This window comes from Gymnodraco acuticeps, unplaced genomic scaffold (genome assembly GCF_902827175.1).
Source record: "Gymnodraco acuticeps unplaced genomic scaffold, fGymAcu1.1, whole genome shotgun sequence".
NCBI classification, from domain to species: domain Eukaryota; kingdom Metazoa; phylum Chordata; class Actinopteri; order Perciformes; family Bathydraconidae; genus Gymnodraco; species Gymnodraco acuticeps.
The window spans coordinates 44,740-66,050 of NW_022992166.1; the positions used below are offsets into that span (position 1 = coordinate 44,740).

A 21,311-nucleotide genomic window follows, 5' to 3' on the forward strand; every position below is an offset into this window, starting at 1 on the left:
GACGTCACGGGGTAATTAAAACTGCTTGCTGGAATTCCGTTTCCAATTCCTGCGCTCAGGTTTGTTGGAGGATTTTTTTTTTGGAGCACCTGCAGGTTGGTGTGTGTGTGTGTGTGTGTGTGTGTGTGTGTGTGTGTGTGTGTGTGTGTGTGTGTGAAATATTTTCCCTGGACGGAGTTCAAACTTTGTAGGGAAGGAGAAAAAAAACGGAGGCAGCGGCATTACGCCATTCTTGAAAAAAAAAGTGGGATTTAAAGAAGTTTCTCTCCGGATCCGCAGCAGAGTCGCGCCGCGGAGGCTTTACTGCAGGTCCACATGTCCTCAGCCTTTCTCTGGATGTCTGCTCTTATCCCACAGCCCGGAGCTGCACTATGGTTCCTGCGCAGGACGGCTGGGAGAATAAGGGTCTGCAGGACTTGTTTCTAATAACTCTGAGTCCACATCTTTGCCTTTACAACCGTTCACATGTCCACAGCGCACAGCCGGGAGAAGCTGTTCACTTCACCCCTGAGAGGAAACTCAGAGGATGAGAGAGTCGGGCAGAACAGGACTGCTCCCTCTTCTTACTTTTAACCAAACTGATTTTTTATTTCTGAACATTTCTGCGCCTTATTACCATGACGGCCTGGCAAAGCGCGACAGGGCTTTAGGATGAAAGTCGTGAAGCGAGTCTGTCTTCTGCTCAGCTGCTGGACTCTGCTTTTCCTGCATCCCGTCCTCGGTTCCCTCAGCAGACCGACAGGAGGAGGGAGAGCCGGCAGAACACCAGCCGCAGGAAGGCAACCGGTGCTCGGGGCGTGGAAACCGTCCCCGGTGAGTCCTGCGAGGATTACGCGGATCCGTGCCGGTCCTCCGTTAATAAAAGGAGAGACGACTGGTATTAAAAGCAAAATTACAGCTCCTGCAGCGTCGCCTCCGCGCAGTGCAGTGGTGCCAGTGAACCGCGCGGGCATCCCGGTGCGTAAAGAGCCCGTGCGTAAAGCTCCTGCCGCTCTGAGCGCACGTGCAGCGGGGAAAGGAGTCGGGACTGTAGTCGGTGCTGCTGCTGGCTCACCGGGGGAAAAGGTGGGGAAGGTTCCCGCTGCTCTCGTGCGCACCGGGGCTCCGCAGAGAGCCGTGCAGCCGCTGGTCACCCCGCACGACTACATGCTGTCTCTGTACTGGTCCCTCTCCACCGGGGATCTGAACAGCAGCGCGCTGCACGAGGCCGGGCTGGCCAACACCATCACCAGCTTCGTGGACCGAGGACAAGGTAACCTCACTTTCTCTCGTTTCACCCAGAAACTGATCCTCTGCATGTTCCTGCTGCTGTTTGGAGAGAGTTGCATGTTTTTATTGCCGCTAACCTAAGTACATTTCACACAATATCACCAGAATGCTGACTGTGTTGTCGACATGTTGAGGTGTTCTTTGGCTAAATGTGGACTTCTAATTGCATGGCCAACGGGTTCTGAATGCTAGCTTCCTTCGAGCAGGGGGCATCTTGTATGGCAGCCCCTGACTCTATGACTGTGTGTGAAGGGGTGAATGTGAATCAGATCAGAATACTTTTAGTACCATAGAGGGGATATTCACATTGTTACAGCAGAAAAGAGCCAAAGCTTAATGTTACCTGACACAAAAGAAACACAAATACACATCCTGTAGCAGTCCTCGTTCACTGTTCCTCTGCATGTTTCCTGCTGCTGTTTGAAGGTTTTATTTGTCCATTTATGGCTCTCTAAAATCCCATCCAAACAACAATGGTAACTGTGGTGTAAGTAAATGTGGCTCAATGTAATACTTCTTTATGATCTGTGTTTGCAGGAAACACAGGGCAGAGCAGATGGAAAACACCTCTGTACTCATTATAACGTTATAACAGATACTTTCATTGTATTGTGTTTAGCTTCTTCTTTCTGTGTCTTTGAATGCACCGCAATCACGAAAGAAAATTCCTCGTATGTGTAAACCTACTTTCTAATAAAACAGATTGATGCTGAAAAGCTCTTTCTGGTGATTTAACGTGCATGCAGTGGATTACAGGAGGTGCAGCAGTGAAGCATGATAAAACACCCCCTTCTGCTTATTGCTCCTTGTGTTTGAAACGTGTTGGGCATTGATCACATGACTCACTATAGAGGTGTGATTCATCTCATTATGAATCAGGAAACAGACAAAGGAAGGGACACAAGAGGAGGAACTTCATGGGTCCCACATTTTGCCACAAGGCAAAGCACGAGTTCAAACACACACAGGAACACCCATGCATATTAACCTCAGAACGATACGAGCGCTGACCCACTGCTCCTGGTAACTATGGGTTACACACAGAGAGCACATGACACTGGGTGCTGTGTGCCCATTACAGAGGGCTTCACCCCTTTCAATTCTATTCTCGTGTCTTCAGAATATGAAATATACAACATAAATGTGCATGCACTTTAGCAGACGAACAGACAGTGTGACGCTGTGGCAAAGGAGGTGAGAGGGTGGTTCTGTGAGTGAAGAGGAGGCGATGAAGGTCACACTCAGGAGGAAGCAAGCAGTACATCCTCTCAATGTGTTCAGAGAGCGTGACGTAACAGAGGGGATGATGGGAAAAAGACGACTCTGAGAAATACTCAGATATTGAGTAAAAGTAGAAGTACTCAGATCTTGAGTAAAAGTAGAAGTACTCTGATATTGTTCTTGAGTAAAAGTAGAAGTACTCAGATCTTGTACTTGAGTAAAAGTAGAAGTATTCAGATCTTGTAGTAAAAGTAGAAGTACTCAGATCTTGTACTTGAGTAAAAGTAGAAGTACTCAGATCTTGTACTTGAGTAAAAGTAGAAGTACTCAGATCTTGTACTTGAGTAAAAGTAGAAGTACTCAGATATTGTACTTGAGTAAAAGTAGAAGTACTCAGATATTGTTCTTGAGTAAAAGTAGAAGTACTCAGATCTTGTAATTGAGTAAAAGTAGAAGTACACAGATCTTATACTTGAGTAAAAGTAGAAGTACTCAGATCTTGTAGTAAAAGTAGAAGTACTCAGATCTTATACTTGAGTAAAAGTAGAAGTACTCAGATCTTTTAGTAAAAGTAGAAGTACTCAGATCTTGTACTTGAGTAAAAGTAGAAGTACTCAGATATTGTAGTAAAAGTAGAAGTACTCAGATCTTGTACTTGAGTAAAAGTAGAAGTACTCAGATCTTGTACTTGAGTAAAAGTAGAAGTACTCATATATTGTTCTTGAGTAAAAGTAGAAGTACTCAGATCTTGTACTTGAGTAAAAGTAGAAGTACTCAGATCTTGTACTTGACTAAAAGTAGAAGTACTCAGATCTTGTACTTGAGTAAAAGTAGAAGTACTCAGATCTTGTAGTAAAAGTAGAAGTACTCAGATCTTGTACTTGAGTAAAAGTAGAAGTACTCAGATCTTGTACTTGAGTAAAAGTAGAAGTACTCAGATATTGTTCTTGAGTAAAAGTAGAAGTACTCAGATCTTGTACTTCAGTAAAAGTAGAAGTACTCAGATCTAGTACTTGAGTAAAAGTAGAAGTACTCAGATCTAGTACTTGAGTAAAAGTAGAAGTACTCAGATCTTGTACTTGAGTAAAAGTAGAAGTACTCAGATCTAGTACTTGAGTAAAAGTAGAAGTACTCAGATCTTGTACTTGAGTAAAAGTAGAAGTACCAGAGTGTAGGAATACTCTATTACAGTAAAAGTCCTGCATTCAAAATGTTCCTCAAGTGAAAGTAGAAAAGTATTATCATCAAAATATAGTGAAAGACAGTAAAAGTAGTCGTTGTGCAGATTGGTCCATTTCAGAATAATATATATATATGTTTTATAATGATTGATCATGAAAGTGTTCTCAAAGCTGGTGAAGGTGCAGCTAGTTTGAAGTACTTTGTATACTGCAGGGTAGCTGGTGGATTTACTCCAGGTGGAACTAAAGTCTGATTGTGTTCTGAAGCTGCATCGTGGTTCCTAATGGAAGTGTTCGTGGCTGTTGACGGCCACCATAGTATTGCAATATAGAGAGAGGATTTTTAGTTTATGAGCCTCCCCTCATTGAAAAAAATAATATTCTAGTTTATTTTCTAACTATACTTCATCCTTCCTTCCTTTTTCTGCTTTATTAACTTCTTCAAATGTCTGAAGGCACGGAAATCATCCATGCAACATGTGGCAAAATAGAGGAAAAGTAGAGAAGAAAGTGATGTGTCGGCCGTCAGTCCCTCCCTCGCCCCCCTCACATCTGAAGCTGCAGCAGGGTTAATGTTTTGGGCCGTTGTTACGTGTTTGCACGTCAGCCCCTGTACTGATCAACTCCTTGTTCAATTTGACCGAACAGCACCAACATGTGAACATTACACAAGGTTTCACATTCAATGGACAATGTCGCGTACTTCCAAAAACTATTATTCACTGTTAAACTTTTAAATGTATCCCCAAGGATTATTTCCCGTTTAACGTTTTGCCCTGTTTTTAATATTCGAGTGAAATATTTATGACTTAAAACCAAGTTGCCACGGGCCAGTGCTCATGCATGTAGCTGTGTATATTTATACTCGTGTATGTATATGTGCATGCTGTTAGCTTTCTGTGTGTTTCTGGCCATCTGGTGAGTCGCTGCTGATCCACGGCCTCGGAGGGTAAATAAACACTCCTCCAGCCACAAGTAGGCTGGCCCCCCTGTGTAATGTTATCTTTACGGTGTAAAACTGTTTAAAACAATGTTTAAATGACCAGGGTTTAATATTTCTAGCCCTGCTAAAGGTTTACATTTCAAGCACTTAATGTACTTTTAATTTGGGCTTTATTTGTTTAGTGTGTCCTCAGCAAATCGCCGGTGACCTCCCCCGCATGAGGCCGACACATCACTTTCTTCTCTACTTTTCCTCTATTTGGCCACATGTTGCATGGATGATTTCCGTGCTTTCAGACCATTTGAAGAAGGAAATAAAGCAGAAAAACGGAAGGAAAGACTCAAGTATACGTAGAAAACAAACTCGGACATTATTTTTTCAATGAGGGGAGACTCAATTCCTCTCTCTGCAGTACAGGCAGTATGAGAAAAATAAAGAGCTTTATTAACATTAAATCATTGAGACATGAATGATGACACCTGAACATCAGCAGGAGAGGACTCTTTAAAGTAGAGACACTACATACTGATATACACCTGAACATCAGCAGGAGAGGACTCTTTAAAGTAGAGACACTACATACTGATATACACCTGAACATCAGCAGGAGAGGACTCTTTAAAGTAGAGACACTACATACTGATATACACCTGAACATCAGCAGGAGAGGACTCTTTAAAGTAGAGACACTACATACTGATATACACCTGAACATCAGCAGGAGAGGACTCTTTAAAGTAGAGACACTACATACTGATATACACCTGCACATCAACAGGAGAGGACTCTTTAAAGTAGAGACACTACATACTGATATACACCTGAACATCAGCAGGAGAGGACTCTTTAAAGTAGAGACACTACATACTGATATACACCTGAACATCAACAGGAGAGGACTCTTTAAAGTAGAGAAACTACATACTGATATACACCTGAACATCAGCAGGAGAGGACTCTTTAAAGTAGAGACACTACATACCGATATACACCTGAACATCAGCAGGAGAGGACTCTTTAAAGTAGAGACACTACACAATGATATACACCTGAACATCAGCAGCAGAGGACTCTTTAAAGTAGAGACACTACATACTGATATACACCTGAACATCAGCAGGAGAGGACTCTTTAAAGTAGAGACACTACATACTGATACACACCTGAACATCAGCAGGAGAGGACTCTTTAAAGTAGAGACACTACATACTGATATACACCTGAACATCAGCAGGAGAGGACTCTTTAAAGTAGAGACACTACATACTGATATACACCTGAACATCAGCAGGAGAGGACTCTTTAAAGTAGAGACACTACATACTGATATACACCTGAACATCAGCAGGAGAGGACTCTTTAAAGTAGAGACTCTACATACTGATATACACCTGAACATCAGCAGGAGAGGACTCTTTAAAGTAGAGACATTACACACTGATATACACCTGAACATCAGCAGCAGAGGACTCTTTAAAGTAGAGACACTACATACTGATATACACCTGAACATCAGCAGCAGAGGACTCTTTAAAGTAGAGACACTACATACTGATATACACCTGAACATCAGCAGGAGAGGACTCTTTAAAGTAGAGACACTACATACTGATATACACCTGAACATCAGCAGGAGCGGACTCTTTAAAGTAGAGACACTACATACTGATATACACCTGAACATCAGCAGGAGAGGACTCTTTAAAGTAGAGACACCACATACTGATATACACCTGAACATCAGCAGGAGAGGACTCTTTAAAGTAGAGACACCACATACTGATATACAACTGAACATCAGCAGGAGAGGACTCTTTAAAGTAGAGACACTACATACTGATATACACCTGAACATCAGCAGGAGAGGACTCTTTAAAGTAGAGACACTACATACTAATATACACCTGAACACCAGCAGGAGAGAACTCTTTAAAGTAGAGACACTACATACTGATATACACTTGAACATCAGCAGGAGAGGACTCTTTAAAGTAGAGACACTACATACTGATATACACCTGAACATCAGCAGGAGAGGACTCTTTAAAGTAGAGACACTACATACTGATATACACCTGAACATCAGCAGGAGAGGACTCTTTAAAGTAGAGACACTACATACTGATATACACCTGAACATCAGCAGGAGAGGACTCTTTAAAGTAGAGACACTACATACTGATATACACCTGAACATCAGCAGGAGAGAACTCTTTAAAGTAGAGACACTACATACTGATATACACCTGAACATCAGCAGGAGAGAACTCTTTAAAGTAGAGACACTACATACTGATATACACCTGAACATCAGCAGCAGAGGACTCTTTAAAGTAGAGACACTACATACTGATATACACCTGAACATCAGCAGGAGAGGACTCTTTAAAATAGAGACACTACATACTGATATACACCTGAACATCAGCAGGAGAGGACTCTTTAAAGTAGAGACACTACATACTGATATACACCTGAACATCAGCAGGAGAGGACTCTTTAAAGTAGAGACACTACACACTGATATACACCTGAACATCAGCAGGAGAGGACTCTTTAAAGTAGAGACACTACATACTGATATACACCTGAACATCAGCAGGAGAGGACTCTTTAAAGTAGAGACACTACACACTGATATACACCTGAACATCAGCAGGAGAGGACTCTTTAAAGTAGAGACACTACATACTGATATACACCTGAAACATCAGCAGGAGAGGACTCTTTAAGTAGAGACACTACATACTGATATACACCTGAACATCAGCAGGAGAGGACTCTTTAAAGAAGAGACACTACATACTGATATACACCTGAACATCAGCAGGAGAGGACTCTTTAAAGTAGAGACACTACATACTGATATACACCTGAACATCAGCAGGAGAGGACTCTTTAAAGTAGAGACACTACACACTGATATACACCTGAACATCAGCAGGAGAGGACTCTTTAAAGTAGAGACACTACATACTGATACACACCTGAACATCAGCAGGAGAGGACTCTTTAAAGTAGAGACACTACACACTGATATACACCTGAACATCAGCAGGAGAGGACTCTTTAAAGTAGAGACACTACATACTGATATACACCTGAACATCAGCAGGAGAGGACTCTTTAAAGTAGAGACACTACATACTGATACACACCTGAACATCAGCAGGAGAGGACTCTTTAAAGTAGAGACACTACATACTGATATACACCTGAACATCAGCTGAGTAGGGGCCCTTTAATAAACATCCATCCATCACTGAGAGTGTTTTAAAAATACAAATTCCTCTCAGTTTGAGCCTTAATCAGATCTTCCACAGAGACGGGCCAGTGTGTGTGTTGTCATTGGTTTGTGTCCTCAGCAGCAGATGCTGGTTAGCAGCCTATGGGCAGTTAAATAGCTGCAGGTTTTGTAATAAGAGGCCTGTTTACAGTCCGCTGTGGTCTCTGTCTGGTTCTAATGTACTTTTCAATGCCAGCTTAAGTCCTGGATAGGAAGGAGGGGGAATGACGTGAGAAGAAGTGAGCAGTGTGTGTGTGGTGTGTGTGTGTGTGTGTGTGTGTGTGTGTGTGTGTGTGTGTGTGTGTGTGTGTGTGTGTGTGTGTGTGTGTGTGTGTGTGTGTGTGTGTGTGTGTGGGGGGGGGGGTAAGTAGATTTCATTGCTGGATTTCATTTGGACATGGACGTTAACTGGTTTCCGTCACTGACAGCAAAAGAAAAAAAACATTACACACCACACCATTGTCATTCCTTCTGTGTGTGCATGCGTGTGTGTGTGTGTGTGTGTGTGTGTGTGTGTGTGTGTGTGTGTGTGTGTGTGTGGTGTGTGTTTGTGTGTGAGTGTGTGTGTGTGTGTGTGTGTGTGTGTGTGTGTGTGTGTGTGTGTGTGTACCTGCAGAAGTAGAGTATTTGCATTCTGTGAGGATATGTGTAAATATTTTCGTTATTCTAACCCTTAAATGTGTTTTCCTGTTTGCGGTATGTGTGTGTGTGTGTGTGTGTGTGTGTGTGTGTGTGTGTGTGTGTGTGTGTGTGTGTGTGTGTGTGTGTGTGTGTGTGTGTGTGAGTGAGTGTGTGTGTGTGTGTTTGCATTGGGGTTGCAACTACCTACCACATTTACCACAGCCCAAAGTTATGTTTTCAAAACCAAAAGATATTCAGTTAAATAACATGACGTTAAAAAGCATGGGATTTTCACATCTGAGGATATTGAAAAATAATATTTGTTGTTGATCGACTAATTGAATCTTCGCAGACCTTGGTATAATTCTATGCCTTTGCAGACATGCATTGTAGTTAGAGGATTTTCTTTAAGAACATAATAACTGAAGGAAAACGGTAATGACTTCTATTCTTGTATTTTGCACTTTTTTTAACTCCTTTTCTTTTAATTCTCTTGGCTTTTTGTAAATATCTGTTTTCACATGTATTTAAATGTAATTGTGTTGGTCTGTTGGACTTCATATCTTACACTTTACATTTTTGTAAAGCACTTTGAAATACCTTTGGGTGAAGCGTGCTTTATAAATAAACGTTCGTACCTTCTTTCATTCTTATTTTCTTAAAGGTTCGAAGGCTTTATTGTCATGTGCACGTGAAGGTATGGAAAGGAAAAATGAAGTCCTAAGCTCCTCCAACAATGCAACATAAATATATAAGACAGAAAACAATAAAAACAGTGCAAAAAGAAGCATAGTAGAAATAAAATAGTGCAAGACAATGTGACCAATGTGCAGGCAAATGAGTAAAGAAGTAAACTATTATACATGTAAAAGGAAATGCTTTGTAAACCCAGGGTCCTAACATATAGTACAAAACTAAATCAAGTCCCACTACAACCTCAGACAGGACCACTGCAATCACAACACACACATTAAAGGTGGGGTAAGTTTGAGAAACCGGCTCGAGATACTCTTGTTGTTATATTCCATGGAATGCTCTGAACATCCCGATAGCAATGAATATCTTAAATGCATTGACTCTGGAAGCCGTGGCGCTGTAAAAAGCTCGACCAATCATCTGAGCCGGCTAAAGTAACTGGATGGCCTACCTGCCTGTCAGCCTCCCATCTGTGCACAAACTGATCTCTGCCCTCATTGGTCATGTGCGCGTTCCTGTGTGTTGGAGGAGGGGCTCTGTGAGGAAGGGGCAGATTTTCTCCGGTTGTGTATTTTCAAATTCTAGCGCACTCGAGCTGCTTTCTCAAACGTACCTACCCCACCTTTAAAGATACTAATAACCGCTGTATGTCCACAGAGAGGCATGAACACATTTACAGCAAATTAAATTAAAATTAATACAAACTTGGTGTTTTGTGAATTGATCAACAGCATGTAGAGTTAACAGTGTTTATTTTAATAACAAGAAATATGCCAAAGTCAACGTTATTGTCAATCTTTCAGTTTGTGTGTACAGAGAGATCAAAATGCCGAATACAAATATATATAAAAATATGTAAATCCTATACACAATCAACAGACACATATGCACACATTAAGACATGAATAAAGGCACAACAATCAATATATACAAAATAACAGTCACTTCATAACTTTGAGAAATGTGCATTAGTGCAAGATTGTCCATAGCAGCGTAAAAAGAAATGCAAACAGATGATTCTTAAGGTTCTGTGTGTCTACGAGTGGTTTGTCTCCCTCCCTGTGTTTTCGATCAGCTGTAACTCATACCTCTGTCTGTGTCTCCGTCCTCCCCCACAGATGAGCGAGGGCCCCAGCTGAGACGTCAGAGGTATCACTTCAACGTCAGCTCTCTGGATCGAGACGGGCTCCTGGGGGCCGAGCTACGCATCCTGAGGAAGCGCCTGTCCGACCCCCGCAGGGCCTCCATGGGATCCCAGGCCTCTGAGGGAGGGGGTGGAGGAGCATCGTCCCCGTGCCTGAAGCTGTACACCTGCGCATCAGGTAAACAACCGGCCGTCCTGCTGCAGACCAAGACCTCGGACGACCTGCTCGGCGGAGGCGCGTTCAGCAGCAAGTGGGAAGTGTTCGATGGCTGGAAAGTCTTCAAGGGCTTCAAAACCCAGCAGAACCAGCACTCCCAGCAGCTGTGCTTTGAACTGGAGGCCCTGGAGCATCGAGGCGGTCGCCCCTTGGACCTGCGCTCGCTCGGATTTGCCCGACCCGGAAGGACCAACAAGGAAAAGGCCTTCTTCCTGGCGTTTGGCAAAAGCAAGAAGCGAGATCTCTTCTACAATGAGATCAAAGCGCGGTCGGGCCACGACAACAAAACCGTCTACGAGTACTTGGTTACGCAGCGGAGAATGCGCCGAGCTCCCGCTTCAAGGGGGGCTAAGAAACCTGTGCAGACCCTCCCTCAGAGCCAGCTGGTGAAGCCGCAGACGAGGCCGCGATGCCACCGGAGACGACTCCACGTGAACTTTAAAGAGATGGGCTGGGACGACTGGATCATCGCGCCGCTGGAGTACGAGGCCTTTCACTGCGACGGCGTCTGCGACTTCCCCATCCGCTCGCACCTGGAACCCACCAACCACGCCATCATTCAGACCCTCATGAACTCCATGGACCCAGAGTCCACGCCGCCTACCTGCTGCGTCCCGACACGACTCAGCCCGATCAGCATACTCTACATCGACTCGGCTAATAACGTCGTCTACAAACAGTACGAGGACATGGTGGTGGAGACGTGTGGCTGCAGGTAGCAAAGACTTTGGAGGATGATAGATTGCCCTGATCTTACCTAAAGTTGGACTATAAACACTGAGAAAACACTTTTCTTATGACCAATTCTCTGCTATGCAACAGACATAACTCAGACTCAAGTGGACTATCAGACTGCATTCCAAAGACAGCTCAGACTGTTCAAGACTAAACAGAGAGAGATGAACTCATGGAGGTGATGCTCTTTAACACCCATCCAATAAAACTTGTGTACTTTTGTTGCATCTGAGAGACGCCAAAAACAACCGTAGACACTTTTTGGATTTGCTCTCATATTGGGCTCCAACTGCTTTTGTTGTTCAGATTTATATCTATGTTCTGATTGGTGTACAAAGTCTGCGTGTAACGGAAATGCTATTGAAATATGAGTTATACTTAGAAATGCCCTTTCTTCCAGCACTTATTTGCCAGTGTGCCTTTTCCCCATTCACATGAACAATGAGGAGTATTTTTATGTGTCTTATCCGAGACTTTTTCTACAAAGCATGTAAAGAATTTCTGATGTATAAATACAGGCCAGTGATGAAGTGCTAATCTGACCTGCTCCAAATGTGGGAAAGTTGCATAAACTACTCTTCAATAAAAAATGTCTAATTGACTGAGCTCCAAACTCCTATCAGTTTGAACCTCTGCCCTCCCAAAGACTCTGTAGACTAAACTATCAAAGGAATTCGTAAGATTTCCAGATGCTAAATTAACCCGAGGATGGCTGTGTTTGGTTTCAAGTGTTTTCGAGGTTGGATTCACATCGTTGGTTGATGAAGTTAGGCGATGAAAAAGCGATATGAGAACAGGTAATGAAAACACATTTCTTTCCCAATCACTGTTTGTTAATTAATTGAATCCAGGAATTTTGCTTAATATCTACAATGTTTTCTACAGAGATTAGCATCTCCCTAGTTCCCCCAAAATAATCCAATGGTATTTTTCCATTGGATGGTTGCAAAAAATATCCTCTGTCACAAAACGTTTTTTATGATACTTACATGTTTTGTTTAGCATGATAATCTCCACATATTAACACCAAATTATGATTTTTTAAGTAAAAGCTAATGTTGGGCTATAAAGGAACTACAGCACGGTCACATGACTTCAAATCACCACCGCTAAGCTAAAGGAGGCTAATGTTGGGCTATAAAGGAACTACAGTACGGTCACATGACTTCACGTCACCACCGCTAAGCTAAAGGTGGCTAACGTTGGGCTATAAAGGAACTACAGCACGGTCACATGACTTCACGTCACCACCACTAAGCTAAAGGTGGCTAATGTTGGGCTATAAGGGAACTACAATACAGTCACATGACTTCACGTCACCACCGCTAAGATAAAGGTGGCTAATGTTGGGCTATAAAGGAACTGCAGCACGGTCACATGACTTCACGTCACCACCACTAAGCTAAAGGTGGCTAATGTTGGGCTATAAAGGAACTACAGCACGGTCATATGACTTCACGTCACCACCGCTAAGCTAAAGGTGGCTAACGTTGGGCTATAGAGGAACTACAGCACGGTCACATAACTTTACGTCACCACCGCTAAGCTAAAGGTGGCTAATGTTGGGCAATAAAGGAACTACAGCACGGTCATATGACTTCACGTCACCACTGCTAAGCTAAAGGTGGCTAATGATGGGTTATAAAGGAACTACAGCACGGTCACATGACTTCACGTCACCACCGCTAAGCTAAAGGTGGCTAACGTTGGGCTATAGAGGAACTACAGCACGGTCACATAACTTCACGTCACCACCGCTAAGCTAAAGGAGGCTAATGTTGGGCTATAGAGGAACTACAGCACGGTCACATGACTTCACGTCACCACTGCTAAGCTAAAGGTGGCTAATGATGGGCTATAGAGGAACTACAGCACGGTCACATGACTTCACGTCACCACCGCTAAGCTAAAAGTGTTCAAGATCTTAACAGCAATATAAATATATAATATAATAATATCAATTATTGAAAAGTATTCAAACTGACCTTACAATGTGCTGGGATTTTGTAGACGTCTATGAATCTCATGACAGAAGAGTGTCTCACTTCATGTATAACAAGCATGTCTCTTACAAAACTACCCATTCATTCATATTCATTAGTGTTTGTATTTATTAAAAAGATGCACTCAATTGTTATTCCAAGACAGGAGACTTCAACTCTTCAACAAGTTCAAGAGTTTTATAAGCCCAGAAACCAAAGGTACAAAAGTAGATTACATTTGACTATTTTAAGTCTTAAAGTGATGACCCCTAAGATTCAGACTTGCTAATTTGTTTCTGAAAGGCAACAGCGAGTGCACCTGTCCACCAGTAAAACTCGAATGGCGATCGTCTTGTTCCTCTTGGACGGATTGATGTGAGCATTTCCTTTAATCAAAGCTGAGGCATGCAGGCGGTATTGCCTGTGGTAAAAGACGCATGTCATTTTCTAGCCTGAGACCTGAGAAACAGGCTCAGGGCTTAACAGGTTAACCAGTTAAGCTCCGAGTCTGTTTTTCAGGCCCCAGGCTCAAAAAGGACATTCCCAGAACAAATGACCATAACTTCACTTCTAAAAGGGGAACATTAATAATCTTTTTTCTCAAAGTAATGATAAACCTGTGAATTGGATGTAGAAAAGTCAGAATCAATATAAAATGTTTTATTTTAAAGTAAATTGAGATTGAACATAATAAAACAATTTAAATTATAGTGTCCGTCCAAAACAAACACATTACTTACAGTGAAAACCACCCTTGAATGATGGGATAGTAGACTAAAAGTTTTAGGAATCCAAACTATAACATATAATAAGTACCAACTTCAACAATGCCATTTAAAACATAAAAAATGAAGGGCGGTGACGGCCGTCAGCGAATCGAGCCGGCCCTTGACGACCGCCGTTCTGTGATTCTCCAGATTCTACAGATGGCCAGTCCGGAGGGTGGAAAATACATACCGGAAGTAAACAAAGACGTGCAACGGGAAGGTGTTCCCACGGGAAACAAAACTTAAAATATTAAATGAAACAATCTTATCTCTTAAAATTCCCAACTTATTATGAATTAAACATTCACAAACTTATAATGATGTATTCACATGTTTAACTCTGTTACATGTGCACGCAACGAACAGAAGAGCGTAGGGCAGAATTAGGAGGGAATTCCGTCTCGTAGCGTTTGTGCACTGTTTTGAAATGCCGCTCCTAAATTACCCTTCTTCGATAAAGCCACGCTAGCATTGCAGATGAGACAGATGGACTTTGAATTGGAATAAACAAAAAAATAATCATCCTCCCACTCGGAGTGAAAATTATATATTTTGGGCTTTTTTGCTTCTGCCATAATTGCGGTCTTGTGTGTGCGGACTGTCACTCCTGTTGACATGGACAACGTCAGCGAAATAGTGCCCACTGCCCACCAGCCACGCCCCCACACATGGGGTCACGCCGGCCAATCACAACGCGTTGATGCGTTCAAGTGCATTATTCTGGCACAGGAAGATTATGTTATAGGACAATAACGATAAAACAGAATATTGTTGTTCTATTTTTAGACACATCTCGCGATCGACCGGGAATCTCCCCGCGATCGACCGGGAATCTCCCCTGGTCTAGGGTCTTTGTTTGTTCTGTACAAAAACCCTATTGTGAGGTGTCTTTATTCTTCTCTATCCCTAACTCTAGGGTCTTTGTTTGGTCGCTTACCCTAATCCTAGGGTCTTCCTCTCTGTTCTAACCCTAACCCTGGGGTCTTTGTTTTTTTTACCTGAACCCTAACCCTAGTGTCTAGGGTCTTCCTCTCTGTTCTAACCCTAACCCTGGGGTCTTTGTTTTTTTTTACCTGAACCCTAACCCTAGTGTCTAGGGTATTTCTTTCTTCTTTAACCATGAACCTAGGATATAGGGTCTTTGTTGTCTAACCCTAGAGTCATTGTTTTTTTTTAACCTGAACCCTAAGTCTACGTTCTAGGTTCTTTAGTGTCGAGGGTCTTTGTTTTCTAAACCCAACCCTGTGTCCCATGAGAAACCAACAAGTTTTTTTATTTGATTTGCGTTCCATACTTAAAGTTTCATTTTATAAATATACTTATTTACTTGAACCCGAACACCAATCGGTTCATCTGATTTTAGTCTCCTTTGTAGTCTGATAAATAGTAAAGTGTCACGCTTTGCTGGACCCGTCCTCAGATTTGTTTCCCTGCCATTCGAAAGGTTGTTACAGAAATATGGTCTAAAGTAAAAAACAAAAGTAAAAGTTGTGTTACAAGTTTGCAGCTGTCATATTTACGTGATAATTCAGATTTTCACATCTACAGTCTACAAGCTCTCCCATTTTGTGACTTTTTAACCTTTAAATCAAACTTTTTATCAGATCTAAAATGTTAAAGGTGATTTATGACGCTTGTGATTTGTGTTTCTTAACGATCAGCTCATTCTTTTCAGATGCGGGAAGGAACCCAATCACTCTGACTTGACAGACCTAAATGTAGCTGCATTCAACAAATGCCAGTTACAGATAAGAAGTAATCACAGAGTTATTTTTTCTCAGTCTGAGACGTCTTTTTATAACTCAAGGCCAAACCCTGGGATGAATATCCATGTTGTCGTGTTGTTCATTTGTGTATGTTAAACTTGAAAGATATCTGAACAATTTGCTCAGCTTCTCAGGGGATTATTATTATCCAAAGTATGGACTAAATACAAGTTTGATCAGATGATGGCACAGGATAAAAGGTCCCTACAGTTATTAAAATTCACGAATGTTTGAACCAAATTTCCAACAATCCAACCAATAGTGGTTGTCAATCAAATTGTAGGAGAGAAACTCTGGAGGGAACACAGGGATGTTAACCTCTGCAGACCATTTACATGCACTACAACCTATATAACACACTACAGGAGAGGGGACACCACACAAATCAGAATACAGCCTCTTTCAAATAAGTATGAACTACTTAAAGAACAAAAAGTTAAATTACCCATTCTGCACAATGAAATACTCAGGTAAAGTACAAAAATCTACTTAAGTACAATACTTGAGTAAGCGTATTTACTTTCTACCACTGCTCTAGATATTATGTAATTTATCTAAACCCAATGTGTTTCCTAAATTATTCTCAAAAGTTAAAAGCAAGAGCTGCAAACTTGGTTTTCATTTACATCACATTTTGCGGTATTTTAGATTTAAAATAAAGGTAAAAAAAACATAATTGGCATGTTTCAACAGTCTTTATAATTCCTCAGAGAACTTTTGTGGTCCCAGAAAGTCGTGAAGCCTCTGCTACTGCAGGCCTGTAAACAGAGCTGTAAGACGTTAAAGGAGGCACTGAAGTGAGAGTGTTGTTAAACGAACATTGGGAAACAGTATTCCCCACAGAGAGAGCGCCTGGCTTTAATTATCACACATTTCCACACATTAGCCCATCTGAGATACAGGCCGTGGATTTTTACAAGCAGCTGATTTAAATCTCCTCGTATGATTTATGGAGACTGATATTTCCTATGATTTATGACGGTGTAAACGTGTACTGGCTCGACAGCAAATTGAACATAATTGAGAAATTGACTTACGGTATGCTTTCTTGTATGTTTTTTCCTCCGATCATGGGATGGGATTGTTTAAGGAGAAACACAATGGCTTGGAAGTCGGCCTCCTGCTGGGTATAATGTTACTGCTCTGTGAGGAAAACCTCATATCTTCAGTCTAACGGTTTCAGCTCTCACTCAACATTTACATACAGATCTTATGCACCAATACCTTCTGAAAGACAGTTTGAAACCAACCATTAACTCGTTTTTTAAGGTATTATTTGTTGTATCCTTCCTATAAAACTATAATCTAAATCTTTACGAACTTAAATGATGTCTTCTCGACTTGACATGACCTCTGTTCAACAATTCCTCCAAATAAAACACACATTTTACAAACATTTTAAAGCATTCAACGATCATTTATAGTCGTTCTGCATGAAATCTCTGGACAGATAAGACTTGCATCCTAAAAGGTAGGAATCCTTAAGATTTCAATGTGGGATGATTTAGTGAAAACATCAGTTATTGTGTTTAGATTTCAGCAGCCTGGAGTCTTGTTGATACTTAGCTTCAAGTTTCCATAATGGTGTTTGCATGATTTTGTGAGTGTACACAAACTTTGAATCTGGGAATGTCGTCACAGACCATTGCATTTTATCAAAATATAAATATTGCAATTATTTTGTCTTTTATTCATAGGCTCAGTCATCAATAAGCTTCCTCATTCAGAGATAAAGTGAACTAACATATATTTAGTTCAAGGAACATCTTCGAGATTTCCAATTGAACAATTTAAACCTTAACCTCCAGGATATGCTCTTCACTCTTCATCAGCCAATCAGATCTCTCCTTCGTCACTGGGAAAGGGACCCGGGTACGGCTCAACAAAAACACACCTGTTTGCTATCGTGGCTCCAAAATGGTGGATCGAGCTCCCCGTTGATTTCAGGACATCAGAGAGTCTACACATCTTCAGACTGACAACCCACCTGTTTGAACTGCGTTTTGGCAAATAAAAATACATATCTCTCTTCTGTACGTAGCACTTAATCTGGTATCTCTTTAATTGAAGCTAATGAAGTAGCACTTAATCTGGTTGGTTTTATAGACAGGAAATATACCTCCAGGATTCTTGCTCTTGAGATTGTCTTTTCATGATTGAATGCACATTTTTCAAGTCGCTTTGAATAAAAGCGTCTGCAAAATTAAATGTAATGTAATATTTATTGTTATGAAAAAGCAAGGAGATGCTCTGGGATTGTGAGGGATTCTAAAAGAGGAAAAGTTACCAAAATGTTCAACAATAGTTTCTTGAGAAATCTCCGGAACTTGTGGAGCAACAGCTGAATCAATGATTTATTTTTTTACGTCGATCAAAGACAATCAAAGACTTTTGGATGAATGGTTTTGAAGGCAATGAAAAGTGGACCTGAAGTACTTTTTTGTGTCTGAATGGGCATTATGGAAACGGACTCTATGTTATTTAATAATGCAGTTCCATTGGACTGGTGCCCGTCCGGCCTTTGGCCCGCGGAGCCTATAATCGGATTACTCCGTAGTGAACTCTGCGGTCTGCCTTCTCAAGCCCAGAAATCTGTAGTAAAGCAGAAACATTGATTGTTTACGGGTCTCGGGTTTCCTTGTCGCTGTTTGTGGCCGGGGATTGTGGCAAAGTGTCAGGCCGAATCGGAGTGAACAGGATCAAGAGCCCGGTTGAAGAGCGCTATTGTGTTTCCCCGCTCACAAGTAATCAGAAACATATGCCCACCGCTGAAAAGAGAGGCTTGTTTAACAGGGCTTAACTTCATTGAACATAACTTTAATGGTCGCCGCTATTACACGATTTAACAATGATGTTTCGGGAAGGCTTGCAAAAGCATTTGTGTGTGTGTGTGTGTGTTTACGTCCCATGAGAGGACCGTACACAGCCGCAGGGCTTGTTAGAACTCCAAGGTCAGTTTTTCACATCTCCATCACACACACACACACACACACACACACACACACACACACACACACACACACACACACACACACACACACACACACACACACACACACACACACACACACACACACACACACACACACACACACACACACACACACACACACACACACACACACACACACACACACACACACACACACACACACACACACACACACACACACACACACACACACACACACACACACACACACACACACACACACACACACCTCCTACAATTGTATGGAGCACTGCATTTTGATAATCATTTTTGTTGTTGTTGTAATTAGATGATTTTTACCAGTTATCTTGTAACAACTGGTGGAATAATCATCTTTCTCACCAGAGGAAAAAAAATGAAAGTAGATTTCAGATAAAATGGTGTCGTATCTTGGTAAATACAAACGTGTGTGTGCGTTGTTGATCTGCAGTTAAAACTCTGATAGTGAAAACAGATTTACACAAGTGTTGTAAGCAGTTAAACTGTGGGAGGTGGGGGGAAGATTTTCTTCAGTAAATTAAATTCTGGTGGAGGTTAACTGAAAACTCATACATTTAATAATGAATGGATTGTTAAATATTGCTAGACACGAAACTGTGTCTCAGGGCTTCTTAACATTTAACAACCTATTACTGTGTCATACACTAAACGGGAAGAAACTCAGCTAACTGACGATATGAACAATGTGTAGCTAAACAAAACACAAGGGTAATAGCAAGCCCCTGAATTAGCCCTGAGCGAAAAAATGCTAACGCACTTAGCACAGAACTCACGGTAGAAATACTTTATTACTTATCGGATCTGCACAAACAAGATATCAGATTAGAGCTGAGATTCCACAGATTCTAAAGGTAAAACTCAGGGCAGCGAAGGCAAACCCAGACAACACACCACATAGCTTTACGGAGCCAAAACTGCAAATATGTCCTACCTCTGTTTTTCTGATCAAAAGTTGTGTTCAATGGCATTAAAACGCTGCTGAAGGTCAATCCAATGTCCCTTTGAAATGATTACTGATAATCCATCTTCATATTTATGGCTATAATCTAGTTTTCAGTTTTCAGAGCGTAACGTAGCTTTCGGTTTGGGCAAGCTGCGTGCTCATCACTCTCATTCCTCAATGGTAACGTGTCGATTCTATTGGCTCTAACGGTTAAAAAGAGGTGTCAATCATCAAAATCGACCAAGGGGTTCCAGAGATATGGAAAATGCACCCAAATGACCCCAGAAGTGTTTTCTTTTCTAAATCTCTCTAAAAAGGTCAAATATCACTTGTTTTGCATCAATCTTGATACAGGGTACTTATTATATGTTGTAGTTTGGATTCCTAAAGCTTTTAGTGTACCATCCCATCAAGTAATGGGTTTATTTTGGACGGACACAATAATTTAATTTTTTTACTATGTTCAATCTGAATTTACTTTAAAATAAAATGTTATACTGATTCTGACTCTTCTACATCCAACTCACAGGTGTAACCTTGCTTTGAGAAAAAAGATTATTAATTTAACCCTTTTAGAAGTGAAGATATGGTCATTTGTTCTGAGAATGTCATTTTCGAGCCTGAGACCTGGAAAACAGGCTCGGGGCTCAACAGGTAAACATGTGAGGTCCTGTATTACATTACATTACATTACATTACATTGCATTTAGCTGACGCTTTTATCCAAAGCGACTTACAATAAGTACATTCGACCAGGAAGACACAACCTTGAAGAAAACAGAATCATATAAGTATATCAGGTTTCATAGAGCTAAGCATTTCAAGTGCTACTCAACTGGCTTTAGGTAATCCAGTCCTTTATTAGTATAAAAGTGCTTTGTTAATAGTTCTATCGCTCGAAGTGGAGTCGAAAGAGATGAGTTTTCAGTCTGCGCCGGAAGATGTGCAAGCTATCTGCTGTCCTGATGTCAATGGGGAGCTCATTCCACCATCCTGGAGCCAGGATAGCAAACCCACGTGTTTTTGCCGATGGGAACTTGGGTCCCCCTCGCAGCGAGGGCGCAGCGAGTCGTTTGGCTGATGCAGAGCGTAGTGCACGCGCTGGGGTGTACGGTTTAACCATGTCCTGGATGTAGGAAGGGCCAGATCCATTCACAGCATGGTAAGCAAGTACCAGTGTCTTGAAGTGGATTCTAGCAGTTACCGGAAGCCAGTGAAGGGAGCGGAGGAGCGGAGTGGTGTGGGAAAATGTAGGAAGGTTGAAGACCAGACGAGCCGCTGCATTCTGGGTGAGCTGCAGAGGTCGGATGGCACATGCAGGTAGACCAGCCAGGAGGGAGTTGCAGTAGTCTAGGCGTGAGATGACGAGAGCCTGGACCAGAACCTGAGTCGCTTTCTGAGTCAGCTGGGGACGTATCTTCCTGATGTTGTAAAGCGTGTATCTGCAGCAACGGGTTGTAGCAGCGATGTTTGCAGTGAAGGACAGGTTGTTATCTAGGGTCACACCCAGATTCCTTGCAGTCTGAGTCGGGGAAACAACTGAGGTGC

General features: G+C 41.8%; 1 protein-coding gene across 1 annotated transcript; it reads left to right on the forward strand.

Moving 5' to 3' along the window:
* Nucleotides 1–309: 309 nt before the first annotated feature.
* Nucleotides 310–11,866, forward strand: gdf5 (growth differentiation factor 5). Its single transcript, XM_034204622.1, has 2 exons — nucleotides 310–1,252; nucleotides 10,336–11,866. The coding sequence occupies exons 1-2, from the start codon at nucleotides 652–654 to the stop codon at nucleotides 11,295–11,297; spliced, it is 1,563 nt and encodes a 520-aa protein (XP_034060513.1). The 5' UTR covers nucleotides 310–651; the 3' UTR covers nucleotides 11,298–11,866.
* Nucleotides 11,867–21,311: the final 9,445 nt, after the last annotated feature.

What these genes read in the sequence shown, in the direction of transcription:
- gdf5 (XM_034204622.1), top strand. Translation starts at nt 652, where the DNA reads ATGAAAGTCGTGAAGCGAGTCTGTCTTCTGCTCAGCTGCTGGACTCTG. An exon ending in CTTCGTGGACCGAGGACAAG is followed by an intron (nt 1,253 to 10,335) that starts GTAACCTCACTT and finishes CCTCCCCCACAG; the next exon opens with ATGAGCGAGGGCCCCAGCTG.